The sequence below is a fragment of the Bombina bombina genome, chromosome 5 (genome assembly GCF_027579735.1).
Source record: "Bombina bombina isolate aBomBom1 chromosome 5, aBomBom1.pri, whole genome shotgun sequence".
NCBI classification, from domain to species: Eukaryota; Metazoa; Chordata; class Amphibia; order Anura; family Bombinatoridae; genus Bombina; species Bombina bombina.
In genome coordinates this window covers 691991365-692006124 of record NC_069503.1, presented here as the reverse complement: position 1 = coordinate 692006124, position 14760 = coordinate 691991365, and the positions used below count along the sequence as shown (strand labels likewise).

General features: G+C 39.5%; 1 protein-coding gene across 2 annotated transcripts in view; it reads left to right on the top strand.

The window, feature by feature from the left end:
• The window catches only part of PXDC1 (PX domain containing 1), a 196184-nt gene extending 188769 nt beyond the window's left edge, over positions 1–7415 (top strand). For both annotated transcript variants that reach the window (XM_053714683.1, XM_053714682.1), the window contains exon 5: positions 6022–7415. In XM_053714683.1, coding sequence (XP_053570658.1) covers positions 6022–6139 — 118 coding nt within the window. In that variant the 3' untranslated portion in view covers positions 6140–7415. The remainder of the gene's footprint in view (positions 1–6021) is intronic.
• The last annotated feature ends 7345 nt before the right edge of the window (positions 7416–14760 follow it).

Sequence of the window (14760 nt, the reverse complement as noted above, 5' to 3'; positions counted from 1 at the left end):
TCCCACATCGCAAACACTAAAATAAAATCATTAACTCCTAATCTGCCGCTTTCGACATCGCCGCCACTATAATAAACATATTAACACCTAAACCACCGTACTCCCACATCGCAAACACTAGTTAAATATTATTAACCCCTAATCTGCTGTCCCTAACATCGCCGCAACCTACATTACTGTTATTAACCCCTAATCTGCTATCCCTAACATCGCCCCCACTATACTAAAGTTATTAACCCCTAAACCTAACCCTAAGTCTAACCCTAACACCCACTAACTTTAATATAATTAAAATAAATCTAAATAAAAATTACTATCATTAACTAAATAATTCCTATTTAAAACTAAATACCTGTAAAATAAAACCTAAGCTAGCTACAATATAACTAATAGTTACATTGTATCTAGCTTATGTTTTATTTTTATTTCACAGCTAAGTTTGTATTTATTTTAACTAGGTAGACTAGTTAGTAAATAGTTATTAACTATTTACTAGCTACCTAGCTAAAATAAATACAAATGTACCTGTAAAATAAAACCTAACCTAAGTTACACTAACACCAAACCTTACACTTCAATTAAATACATTACATTAATTAAATACAATTAACTAAATTACAAAAAAACAAAACACTAAATTACACAAAATAAAAAAGAAATGATCAAATATTTAAACTAATTACACCTAAGCTAATAGCCCTATCAAAATAAAAAAGTCCCCCCAAAATAAAAAAAACCCTAGCCTACAATAAACTACCAATGGCCCTTAAAAGGGCCTTTTGCGGGGCATTGCCCCAAAGAAATCAGCTCTTTTACCTTTAAAAAAATGATACAAACAACCCCCCAACAGTAAAACCCACCACCCACACAACCAAACACTCCAAATAAAATCCTATCTAAAAAAACCTAAGCTCCCCATTGCCCTGAAAAGGGCATTTATATGGGCTTTCCCCTTAAAAGGGCATTTAGCTCTTTTTCTGCCCAAACCCTAAGCCAAAAATAAAACCCACCAAATAAACCCTTAAAAAAACCTAACACTAACCCCCGAAGATCCACTTACAGTTTTTGAAGACCGGACATCCATCCTCAACAAAGCCGGGAGAAGTCTTCATCCAAGCGGCAAGAAGTCCTCAATGAAGCCGGGAGAAGTCTTCATCCAAGCTGCAAGAAGTGGTCCTCAAGACGGGCAGAAGTCTTCATCCAGACGGCATCTTCTATCTTCATTCTTCCGACGTGGAGATGCAATCAGCCAATAGGATTGAGCTTCAATCCTATTGGCTGATCCAATCAGCCAATAGGATTGAGCTCGCATTCTATTGGCTGATTGGAACAGCCAATAGAATGCAAGCTCAATCCTATTGGCTGATTGCATCAGCCAATAGGATTTTTTCACCTTTAATTCTGGTTGACTGATAGAATTCTATCAGCCAATCGGAATTCAAGGGACGCCATCTTGGATGACGTCATTTAAAGGAGAATTCATTCTTGAAGAGCCGTGGAAAGAAGAGGATGCTCTGTGCCGGATGTCTTGAAGATGGAGCCGCTCCGCATCGGAAGGATGAAGATAGAAGATGCCGTCTGGATGAAGACTTCTGCCCATCTGGAGGACCATTTCTTGCAGCTTGGATGAAGACTTCTCCCAGCTTCGTTGAGGAATTCTTGCCGCTTGGATGAAGACTTCTCCTGGCTTCATTGAGGATGGATGTCCGGTCTTTAAAAACTGTAAGTGGATCTTCGGGGGTATTTTTAGCTTAGGGTTTGGGCAGATTAAGAGCTAAATACCCTTTAAAGGGCAATGCCCATACAAATGCCCATTTCAGGGCAATGGGGAGCTTAGTTTTTTTTAGATAGGATTTTATTTGGGGGGTTTGATTGTGTGGGTGGTGGGTTTTACTGTTGGGGGGTTGTTCATATTTTCTTTTTTTACAGGTAAAAGAGGTGATTTCTTTGGGGCAATGCCCCGCAAAGGCCCCTTTAAGGGCCATTGGTAGTTTATTGTAGGCTAGGTTTTTTTTGATAGGGCTATTAGATTAGGTGTAATTAGTTTAAATATTTGATCATTTCTTTTTTATTTTGTGTAATCTAGTGTTTTGTTTTTTTGTAATTTAGTTAATTGTATTTATTTAATGTAATTTATTTAATTGTAGTGTAAGGTTAGGTGTTAGTGTAACTCAAGTTAGGTTTTATTTTACAGGTAAATTTGTATTTATTTTAACTAGGTAGCTAGTAAATAGTTAATAACTATTTACTAACTAGTCTACCTAGTTAAAATAAATACAAACTTGCCTGTGAAATAAAAATAAAACCTAAGATAGCTACAATGTAACTATTAGTTATATTGTAGCTATCTTAGGGTTTATTTTACAGGTATTTAGTTTTAAATAGGTATTATTTAGTTAATGATAGTAATATTTATTTAGATTTATTTTAATTATATTAAAGTTAGTGGGTGTTAGGGTTAGGGTTAGACTTAGGGTTAGGTTTATGGGTTAATAACATTGGGGTCAGCAGATTAGGGGTTAATAAGTGTAATGTATGTGGCGACGAGCGGTGGAAATAACTTGCAAGTTAGCACCGAGCCACTCATAACGCAAAACTTGTAATCTAGCCGTATGTGTTTAAAGGGACACTCAAGTAAAAATAAACTTTTATGATTCAGATGTATCAACAGTTTTAAGACACTTTCCAATTTACTTCCATTATCAAAAATTTGCACAGTCTTTTTATATGTACACTTTATGGGGAACAAGCTCCTACTGAGCATGTGCACAAGCTCACAGAGTATATGTATACTAGTCTGTGATTGGCTGATGTCTGTCACATAATACAGGGGCTGGAAAATGGTAAATTCTACCTAGATTTGCCAAAAAAAAATAATCTACTCCATATTTGAAATTCAGAGTAGGTGTTAAATCATTGTTTTTTTTATTTTTATTATGCACGTGTTAATTATGCAGTTCTACTGTATTCAGTGGTCCTTTAATTATTTAAAAATGATTAGACTTGTATGTAAAGTTGTAATCCTAGTATACCCCCATTCTGCTTTAGATATAGGGGCCTATTTATCAAAGGTCTTGCGGACCTGATCCGCACTGAGCAATACGCTCTCCGCATTTAACATTGCACCAGCAGCTCACAAGAGCTGCTGGTGCAACGCCGCCCCCTGCTGACTCACAGCCAATCGCACGCCAGCAGGGAGGTGTCAATCAACCCGATCGTACTCGATCGGGTTGATTTCCGGCGATTCCTGTCCGCCTCATCAGAGCAGGCGGACAGGGTTATGGACCGCTGCTTCATAACTGGTGTTTCTGGCGAGTCTGAAGACTGGCCAGAAACGCGGGCCCACAAGCTCCGTTCGGAGCTTGATAAATGGGCCCCATGGTCTGTAATGGGAGCATGCACATCTTCTGCTGATTGGCACACCCGATGTATGCTCACCATTAGTGACACTGGAGTACAACTTTGACTATATTTAACCCCTTTGCATGGGTTAAACACAGAGTAAAATAAAGGAACTTTATAAAATGTGAAATGTAATACCATTTTTACATTAGACTGCCTGTATTACCTACAGCAGTGCAGGTGCTTAGTGTCACAAACTGTAATGAGAAAAGACTTATGTAAAGTACATTAGATTGGATTCTGTTCTAGTTAAAAAGTGTATCAAGTAATATTCTATAATATCCCCATAGACATTAATAAATAATAGATAAAACTGTTGCTATGCCGTTTATAAGTTGTCTGTGATATGTAGACAATTAGACACATGCCCTGCTTCTCTTCTCGTGTTACTTTACTTCCTCACATTCCTTTCTATGAGGCTTTTAAAGAACTTGACCTATATATATTCTGTGTGAAACTCATAGACTCTTTGCAAGTGCTCAATTCTCAAAAACTTGCTATCAAGGAGAGATATCATTACATTATTGTATTGGGCACTAATTTAATGTATGGATATAGTCCATCTGGGAGTGTTTATGTAACAATGTATAGTTTTGCTTATTTTTAATAACATTGTGCTGATTTCAGATTCCTAACCAAGAGCCAAAATATCAGATGTAGGGCCAGATTTATCAAGCTGTATATGCAGCGGAAACATAAGTTAAGAAGCAGCGGTCTTAAGACTGCTGCTCCTTTACTCATCCGCCATACGATTGGGATGATTGACACCCCCTGCTAGCGGCCGATTGGCTGCGAATGTGCAAGGGGGGGCATTGCACAAGCATTTCACAAGAAAGGTAATAAATCTACCCAGTAGACTGAATTCTACAGATTCCTGCTGCTCTAGTTTGTGTAATCTATCTTTTCATATGCAGGGAAGCAGGGTGTCTAAGTAACTTTTAAAAAAGTTTTATACTGGATTATTAGGTAAGTATCTGTGCATATTCTGCTTTATAATAGTGTCTATTACCTGCATTTATATTACAATTGCTGCAAACTGTCCCTTTAATGAGATACACAGTGTATTTCAAGCATTCCCTGAGGGCCTTTTTAGAGAGCTTTAGAGAATTAAGATTTGCCATAAGATTTCAGTGCTTCAGGTGTTTCCTAAAAACTCACCTGCTCAGGGATTATTGCAGCTAGTGTTAGAAATGTTTATCTGGACATCTTGTGTCAGATGACTTCACTTCCTTTCAACTCTCCCCATAACATTCCCTTCAGCATATGTGCCCACATGTCCTGTTGCTCACTTAAAGGGACACTGTACCCAAAAAAATTCTTTCGTGATTCAGATTGAGCATGAAATTTTAAGCAACTTTCTAATTTACTCCTATTATCAAATTGTCTTCATTCTCTTGGTATCTTTATTTGAAATGCAAGAATGTAAGTTTAAATGTCTGCCCATTTTTGGTGAACAACCTGGGTTTTCCTTGCTGATTGGTGGATAAATTCATCCACCAATAAAAAATGCTGTCCAGAGTACTGAAACCAAAAAAAAGCTTAGATGCCTTCTTTTTCAAATAATGATAGCAAGAGAACGAAGAAAAATTGATAATAGGAGTAACTTAGAAAGTTGCTTAAAATTTCATGCTCAATCTGAATCACGAAAGAAATATTTTGGGTACAGTGTCCCTTTAATGTAATGGGCATTGCTCTCTATGTGTTATGATTTATGCAACTGTTTCTTGCTTATTGCACTGTAATGTCATAGCCATAAGTAATATGCTGCCGCTTTATACATAAATTACAGTCATGGCATATCCATGGATACTTATTTCTTTTTTTTATTCATGTTGCAAGAACTCTACTTGACATACAAATGTGTGTTGTTGCAAGCATAATTGTTAATCAGACATACAAAAGTGATAATATTACAATATGTTTTTCTCTGCAATTAAAGGGAGAAGAAAGTCAAGATTACACTTTCATGATTTAGAGTATGCAATTTTAAGATACTTTTAAATTCACTTCTAAATTATGTGTTTTGTTCTCTTGTTAAAAAAAGAATACACACATATCCTACACTGGTGGGAGCTAGCTGCTGATTGGTGCCTGCATACATTTGTCTCTTGTGATTGGCTAACTAGGTGTGTTGATCTAGCTGCCAGTAGTTTAATGCTGTTCATTCCGCAAAGTCTAACAAGAGAATGAAGCAAATTTGATAATAGAAGTAAATTAAAAAGTTGTAAAATTGTATGTTCTAACCAAATCATGAAAGAAAATGTTGTAGTTGTCTGTCCCATTAATAGTTTTCTTTTCATTGATTGGGTTACTGTATTTAATCAGCATTACACAATTTTAGACAGAACAAGATTTATCATTTCTTAGGGTTTACCTTAAAGACCCACCCAAGTAGTTATACAGAATTGCACAGATCAATATATCAGTGTTTAATATGTTGCAGGATCCTAATTCATAATCCTGCAAAGTGTATTGCAGCCTTGTTTGGAACAATGGATGAAACACTATTACAGTTAAATTACCAAAAAAAAGCAGATAACATAACAGTATTTTTTTTTTTACAATAATATATTAAAAATTATAAAATTAACGAGGTATATATATATTTTTTTCTTACAGATTTGGAAATGGAACAGACTTTCCCTCAGAACCAGAAGAAGACGATGACCCATCAGCTTATGTTACCAATCTGTCTTACTACCATCTGGTTCCATTTGAAACTGATATATTAGACTAGACTGAGTATAATGGCCTGCTTGATGGATTCTCCTCCTGGATGCTGCTCTCATTGTTGCCTTTACAGCTAAGCTAAGCTTAGTGCCTAGCAGTGGTAGTTCCAGTAACCAGTAAATTGGGGGGGGGGGGGAGCACTAGTATGGAGGAGTCATGTGTGGTTCATAGGTGGATTCCGCGTAGGCAGGGTCACAGGTATTCTCTGCACAGAGTTGGGTGGTGGGTAGGGATGTGACTAGACCATTGGGATGTGGCTAGACAGGAAGAAAACAAATCTAGGAAGGGCTTTTCTGTTCTCCACAGCACTATAGGGGTGCAACCTGAAATATTGTATAGCTTTTGCGCCCCTATTAGAACTGCCACTGGTGCCTAGCGTACAGATCACTTACTGCTAGGAGCAGATGAACAGACTTTACAACAGGCCTCAATGTTTCTCTGTGTCCTGGAAAGCTTGAAACCTTTGCATAGTTATACATAACTTCTACAATGTGGAAATCATTTAGCTGCCTATTACCGCATGTACACAGGCTCAAGTGTTAGTGAATGGTGCTTGGGCACTAAATGAATTACTGATTGACAAATAATCTGTTTCATGGATATCAGAAACTGGTAAATGCCTGCTACATAGCTTCTATTTTGTTTGATTGCATCCTCAGGATCATGAGACAAATGATACTTCACAGGCACAATAAGTATTAGAACGTTTTGACAATGTGAAAAGAAACAGAATGCAGTGAATAAATGTAGGTGGTTGTGAGGGATCCAGACTTCTATTTTTTTTAAGCATCATATTGTGCGTCAGTTGAATGGGAACAATGCGTAAAGAACAGAAGTGTTTTGTCTATAGAGTGGTCCGATGAGTTCAAATGCTTTATTTTTTTTTTCTAAAGAAATGCCAAATGTAAGTGAGACAAGAAATTCTGTTAGTGGACAAATGCATGTGCTGTACCACTTGAAGTGTCTGTTACTTAGCTGAGACTATGCTACTGAGTGGTGCAATATTAACCTTTTTTTAACACTCATCTTCCATTTAATCAAATAATTACTACAATTCATTTTGTAAAGAGATTACTGTCAGAGTTGTTCCCTGCGTGGACGTTTATGCTGATAAAAACATCTCTGTTCTCAGCTGTGTATACTAACAGGAAATACATTGTAATGTAAATATAATTAAATTATTGAAAATCCTAATTCTTTTATACAGTATGGTTTAAAAGTCTATTTTATTGAAATGGAAAATGTTACTCAGAATAAATATATTTAATATCTGCAATTTAAAATGGTTGGAGTTTTTGCTAGCTTTAAACAAAATTACAAAATTACAAACATTGGAAGAGAAAATGCACAACCTTGATTCAGGGTAAACATTCCTGATAAAAACTAGGCACATATAAGAAGTCAAAAGTCAAATCACTATACCCATAACTGTTTTAGCTCAACCACCACAGAGACTCAGTACAGGCAGAGCTAAGGGGTGTAGTTTACAAAGTACAAAGCTGTTAGCGTTACACTTACATCAGCAGAGATAACCAATGTGGTTGACTAACTAGAATCCTACTATATTCTGGCTATAACAGATGTGCAACAGTCTTACAAGGAATCAAATATGGTACAAAATTCTGATTATTTTAGCTTTGTGAAGTAATAATCTAAATTTTATTAAAGACACAGAGACGAGTATTTTGCTTTCCTTCTCTTTTACTACTTATACAACTTTTCACAGACATGATATATTACAAACAGGTAACAACACAAACAAAGAACAAGATAACAACCAATGAAGAACAAGTATTCACATTAGCAGATTAATTCAACCAATGAGAAGAGTGCCCATATACTGCCCAAATAGTCCCTAATCCTGCTCTTTTTTCTTTGATGCAAACTGGAAGAAGATTCAACAGGAAAGGAAACATCAGGATGAAGGATCCACCAATGAAGAAACTGGACAAACCATAGAAGAAGCAAAGGAACATTTTGTAAAACAGAGATGAACATTTGGGCATCAACTTGAAGAAGAAACTTGATATGAAGATCAATGCTTTGTAGAAGATCCATAACCATGAAAAGGAGTGCTTAAATGGGATGTTGCATGTTTTGAAAACCTGGAAAAATCAGAGTGGAGAAGATGAAGTATAATAATAATATATATTTTTAGGATATGAGAGAAAACAATATACCAACAAGGAAGGGAGGGAAAATACTTGTCTTTGTGTCTTTAAAAAAATCTAGATTATTCCTTCACAAAGCTAGAATAATCAGAATTGTATTACAAGCACAGAGACTCCTATTTGGCTAGTTTAAAGCTAAATATATTAAAGGATTAAAGAGGCAGCATGAGAAATAGGTTTGAAATATAATTGTTTAAAGGTAGAGTCAGAAGACCAGTCAGCAGCATTGAGTATATCCTGAAGAGAGGAGGATTTTAAGTATGCTTTTCAAGCTCCTTGAACAGAATGAACAGTAAAGGAATTTTCAACACCAGATAAAAGAAGAATCCATTTAACCCATCTGGCAATGGAAGTGGAAGAGACAGGTTTTTAAGGAGAAACAAAAGAAATTAAGAGTTCAGGAGAGGGAGAAGATCTTAGTGAAGAAGTTCGGGATTCATATTCTTTGAGACAGGAAGCTACACAGAGTTTGGGATGGTCAGGAAAAATGGATAAAAATAGATTTTGAGAGACATTTGGTTCTGCGGGAAAGTAAAAAAGTGACACCAAAAGGGAAGAACATTTTGGAACTGATATCAATAGCCTTTACGTCTGAAACTCTGCGAAAGGACAGGAGACAGAGAACAGTGGTTAATTTAGTAGAGAGTTGGTTGAGAGAAAGATCAGAGTTGGAGGGCCAATTATTTAGGAAAGAAATGACAAGATCAGGGGGATTTTTTTATCTGATGGCTTTTAACAAGCGACAAACATGAGTATGACGACCAATGGGAATACCATTGAAAAAATCATGAGAGGCAGAAATGGCAGAACGGGCCAAATTGATGGATCTATAAGCAAAACCATTATCAAAAAGTGAAGAAAGATAATTAATTATATCAGGGAGAGGGGCTAAAATTGGATCCAGGTGTCTTCGTGAACACCAGCTAGACCATTTAGACCAAGCTGTGAAATATGCTTTTTTAGTACCTGAAGCCCAGGACTCCTGAATGAGAGACTGAGACCTTTCTGAAAGTCCCTTGAGGGTCCAAGGGCCTCTGAAAATGCCCATGCTACTAGATTGAGGGATCCGTCTAGGAGGAGAGGGTGAGGGTTCCCAGAAGGATTCCAGAAGAGATTGGGGAGGGATGGAATTCGGAGAGGAGGGAGAAAGGATAACTCTAGGAGGGAGGGGTACCAGGACTGAGTTGGCCAAAGGGGAGTTATAAGGAGAAGGGAAATTTGAACTCTGCGAAGGTGCGCAAAGGTCCTGGGAATCATGGAAAAGGAGGGAAACGCATAAGCGTTTTGAGCGGGCCAAGGTGAAGGAAAGGCATCTACAGCTGCAGCGTCTGGATCTGGACGCCAATTGAAAAATGTTTCATCTGATAATTAGATCTGGAGGCAAAAAGATCTATAGTGAAGGGACCTCTCAAGGAAGCAAGGGAAAGGAAGATATTGGGCAGTAATTTGCCATCACTGGAGTCCTGAAGGTAGCGAGATCCCCAATCCGAGAGAGAGAAATGGGATGAGCATATGAGAGACCTTTGCAAAGAAAATACATTTTGAGGCGTTGGTAGGGTGGCCATATTGCCGCTTTAAAAAGGGACACATATGAAAAATACATATGTCAGGGTTCTTTAAACAGCCCTGAAAACAGCCCTGACATATGCATTTTTCATATGTGTCCCTTTTTAAAGCGGCAATATGGTCACCCTAGGCATTGGAGAGTCCGGTAGTGGAGGGGAGCTGGGAAGATAGCTTGAATGGAGGAGGAGAGGAGACCAATGATGCGAGCTAGGAGTCTCCGAGGGAAAGAAGACTTTGTTAGGACAGATGAGATCTCCTTTTTTATGGCAGTGATCTTCTCTAGGGGAAGACTGAGGGTAGATGAGAGGGTGTTTATTTGAAAACCCAGGAAAATTGGGTTCTGAGTAGGAGAAAGGATGGGTTTCTCTTTGTTTATTAGAAATCCAAGATTCTCCAAAAGGGAGATAGTTAAATTGAGGTGAGAGGACAGAATAAGTCGGTCCTGATTCATAATCAGAATGATGTCCAGGTAAATTATAAAATGAACACCCCTGAATCTGAGCCAGGCAATGACAGGTTTCAGGATTTTGGTGAAAATCCAAAGAGCAGAAGACAGTCCGAAAGGAAGACAACTGAATTGCCATAGAATGTTGTTCCAATAAAAACAGAGAAATTTCCTGTAAGAGGGGTGGATGGGAACAGTTAAGTAAGCATCTGTAAGATCGAGGCAAACCAACCAGTCTTGATGTAGGAGACAATCGCTGAGAAGATGAATGCCCTCTATCTTGAAATGTTGGTAAAGAACAAAGGCATTCAAAGTCCAGAGATTTATAATGGGACGAAATTGCCCATTTATCTTTTTTACCAGGAAAATGTTGCTTAAGTAACAGTCCCCATCCAGAATAACGAGTTCTATAGCCTGTTTTGAGGCTAGAGAAGAAATCTCTAAATAGATGGCGAGCTTGTCTTTCTTTTAGAACTGAATGGGTCTGGGAGGAAACAATTGGGAGGGGGACATGTGAAATCTATAAGCACCCCTGAGACTGTTTGGAGAATCCAGGGATCTGAGATGATTAGATGCCAATTTGTTATGAAGCAGGCGAGTCTGACACCTATTTTGTTAAGGGGAAAAAAGGTGAACGTGAGAGAGAAAGGGAATAACCTTGTGGATTTCTGGAACGTCCTCTTGTATGGAATGACCTCGAAGACCAAAGGCGGCTTCTTGATGGAAAAAAGGTAGAGTTTTGTGTTTGATACTGGTTGGAATAGTAATATTGGGACCTAGTGTTGAATGAGTTATAGGAGAAATGGCTGGGAAAGCAACCCCTTCTTTTCCCGGCCCTGTCAAAAACACTGGATTGTGTGTAAAGTGTTTTCTTAATAGTGGATTTTGTTTTGGATAATGTATTAAAGGTTTTAGCATAATTATTCATTCTAAAAAGATAAGAGTCACAAAAAATGAGGCCATTTGGGTCAGAGGATCTTTGGGTAGAAGCAAAATCTGATAATTTGGGGTCAAGTCTACGAATAATATTACGTCTTCTTTCTGCAACTATGGCTTTGTTGGCTTTGCCTAAAAAGGCAATGGATCTGAGAATCCACTCTCTGATAATGAAAGGATCAAGGGAGGGGTTGGAAGCAATAGCTTCTTCAGAGAGATAACATTTTTTTGCAATAGGGCCCACAGAATCCTATCTGAACCCTTTTTAAGATTAGCTCCTTGGGAACCTAAAATTTTTAGAATATCTGAATCTATTTCAAGGGTTATGTTAGAATTACCGGGAAGGGAAAGACGGGGACATTCAGCTCTCAGTTTTGATCTGGCTGATTTTTTAAGGGAGTTCGTTAAATAATGATCCATAAACTCAGCTATTTCCCTTGAAGGGGACCATTCAGAAGAATGAGGGTGTTGCAGTTTGTCAGGTTTGGTAAAAAGTTTTCCTACTAAATCAAGGAAAATATTATCATCATGAGATTTTAAAGAATGAGACTTTTTCTTCCTAAATAGAAAGAGTCCACAGCTGCATTCATTACTTTTGGGAAATATGAACCTGGCCACCAGGAGGAGGCAAAGGCACCCCAGCCAAAGGCTTAAATACTAATCCCACTTCCCTCATCCCCCAGTCATTTGCCTTTCGTCCTAGGAGGTTGGCAGAGAAGTGTCAGAAGTTTGTTTTGCCTCTTATGGAGGGTAGTACTCTTCGACATAGGACGGGAGCTTTAAGTAGTCTCTCAGTCTCTCAGTGAGGGCCTGGATTAAAGTTAGAGTCCGGAGATGCAGGGAGTGTCTTTCTGCGAAACCATCCCGACTCATATTAACAGCTCCACAAGCAATCAGCATTGTCGAACTTTGCTTCGCTGCCTGCTTTCTTCTCGCAATTTCATGGCGGAGACGCTGCTACTATTCATCACACTTGAAGGGCCGTGTTCCTGTTCCACGGTGTAGATTCTGGTAAGATTGTTTCATTTTACTTCATCAGAATGTACTGTAACTTATTTGTTTACCTTAAGGAACTATCTTGCGGGACTTATTAAGTATATATAAGTTAACTGGGCTCTTGGCTTAGAACATAAGAGCCTTTGGAAGTGACGTGACCTTCGGGTTGGGCACGCTTCTTTTGGACTGTACGGTTCACCTTGTGACTGGTTTATGTTCTGGTCTTCCATTTCCGCATTACTGACTGTGTGGTGACTAAAAAAATAGTCTGCTAGTGTCTGGTTCTAAGAGGTGGTGAGTGCCCCAGCCATTGTGGGTGTCAGGTGCCGTTTAAGTTTTTTCTTTAGTCCATTATTGTTATATTCTCTATCTAGTTATGGAGGATTCTGATGCTGAGACTGTTCAAATTTCAAATTCAGATTCTTCGACTTGTGAAGAATGCAAATTGGCCCCGTTGACACAGGTCAATCAGTTATGTTCGATATGCCGTATTATAGTGCCCTGGTCCTCAGCTTGGGGAATCAGGGGTCTGCTAAGCCATCCGCCTCTGAAGTTCTGTCCTCCGAGAGGTGAGTTCTCTACCGCTCCCTACTACTGCACATGCGGATAACCCAGATTATGTTTATTCCTCCTTACAGGGTGGCTTGTTCCGCCAGGAGGTTGCAGCTCGTTTTCGCTTTAACATATTTTTGGTGATTATGCGTCTGCAAAGTCCAGATGTTTATTTGCATTTGTGCTCGTGCCCGATCGTCCCGGGTCTACCAGCCTTGGGTGGGTCTATGCAGTTCCCTGTGGGTGTAGCTGTCCCTGAGTATTGTGCCTTTCATTACAGAATAGCACGTCTTTGCGTTCTACTCAGACACGTTTTTGACTTATTGGAGGATACGGGAATCTGCAGTATTCTGCTTCGAATGACTCACCTCATTAGACATGAGGGGATGATGTAATTTCCAAATTGTCTGCTTATTGAAATCTTTCCCAGTTTTTTGTTGGAGAGCAGGGTTCCACTTGGCTGGCCCTGCGGGTATACCGGTTTTCTTCCTGGGCGTTAACCTACGGGTTGCCTTAAATTTGCTTTTATCTGGTTAGGATGTCTTTTAATTTTGATTATATGTTTTCCTTCGGGAACTTCTGGGATCGATTGTCTCTGGTTGCTTCTTCGGAAGTTTATTAAGGGACATGTTAGTCCTATGTTTGTCTGTTTGAGCTTCCCCTCTGAGGGAGAATTTGACAGTTATGACCCCAGCTGCGGCTGGTCCTGCTGGGATTCAGATCTTCTGTCCTGTGGCTTATTCAAACACGTGGCGCCTGTCCTGCCTTGCTGGTCCGGTGGGACGCTGAGTGCTCACATTATTATTTGTGTGTTTTTTTGTTTTTCTTTACAAGTTCAGCTAAGCACTCTAAAAGGATCCGTTTGGCAGGAGGATTGTGTCAGTCCTTATTCGGTCTTTAATCTAGTTGACCAGGTCAGTGGAGTTCCTCTGCGTCACTCTTTTTGCTCCGATTTCCTCAGGGCCTAGAGTTCTTTTCTCTCTTGGGGGGATTGGGGGCTTAGCACCTCCTTCCCACTGTTTTGGGCAGTTTGGCCTTTTAGGGATCTGGAATTGTCCTTGGACTTGTCCTTGGGCTTGTGGTTCTCTTCTTGAGACCTTTCAGACTTTGTCCGTTCCTCGAGTTCATTAGGGAGACCTGGTTCCCTTCGGGAGTTGGTTCCTTTGTAGGGACAAGGGCAGTGTGGTCTCCTTGAGCTCTGTTAGGGTTTCTTCCCCAGAGATCCCGTTGCAGGTTGTACCAGACTGTTAGGATCTAGAGCTGGTCTGTGGTTCCCCAGTTCCAGGAAACTTGGGCTGGGTCCTTTGGTTGGGCTAGTTGAACTGGTTCAGTTGGCCAGGTTTTTCTGGGTGCCGATGCCCCTTGGGCTTGCCTATTGGTCAGTTTCCCTTGGTCAGCTTGCTGAAATAGTGTGATGGTTTCACTGTTCTGCAAGCAGAGGGTTCGCTGTGGAACCACTGCAGCTATGGCACCTTGTCTGTGTGCTAGCCAGTTCAAATCTTCTAGGGATTCCTTCCAGGTCAGGCTTTTGGAGATTTGTTCTCTTGGTTCAGATAATGGCTGTGTCTTGGGGGCAGGTGCTCTGTCCTTCCAGCCCTTTTCCCAGCCACCTTTGTCTTGGGGGGCATATATCCTTCTTTTTCGAAAGTGTGGTCCCTATCTTAGGGCTTCTCCTGTCTTCAGGAGGTTGAGACAGACGGGTTATCCTATTTCAGAGAGAGGTACACTCTCTGGGTTGTTCTGTCCATCTGGAGAATTGCTGGCTCCGCCTTGAGTCTATATTGGGCCTTAGCTAGATCTCTAGGTCTATGGCCTTGTTGACGGTATCCATGTGATGTTTTGCACTGGTGTAATGGCTGTGCCATTTTTCTGCTTGTTTTTTGAGCTGGGGTTTTTCTGGTCCCCTAGTTTCAGATCTGCCGATGCTTGGGCTTGCCCGGCTGGAGGTAGGTCCTAAGATCC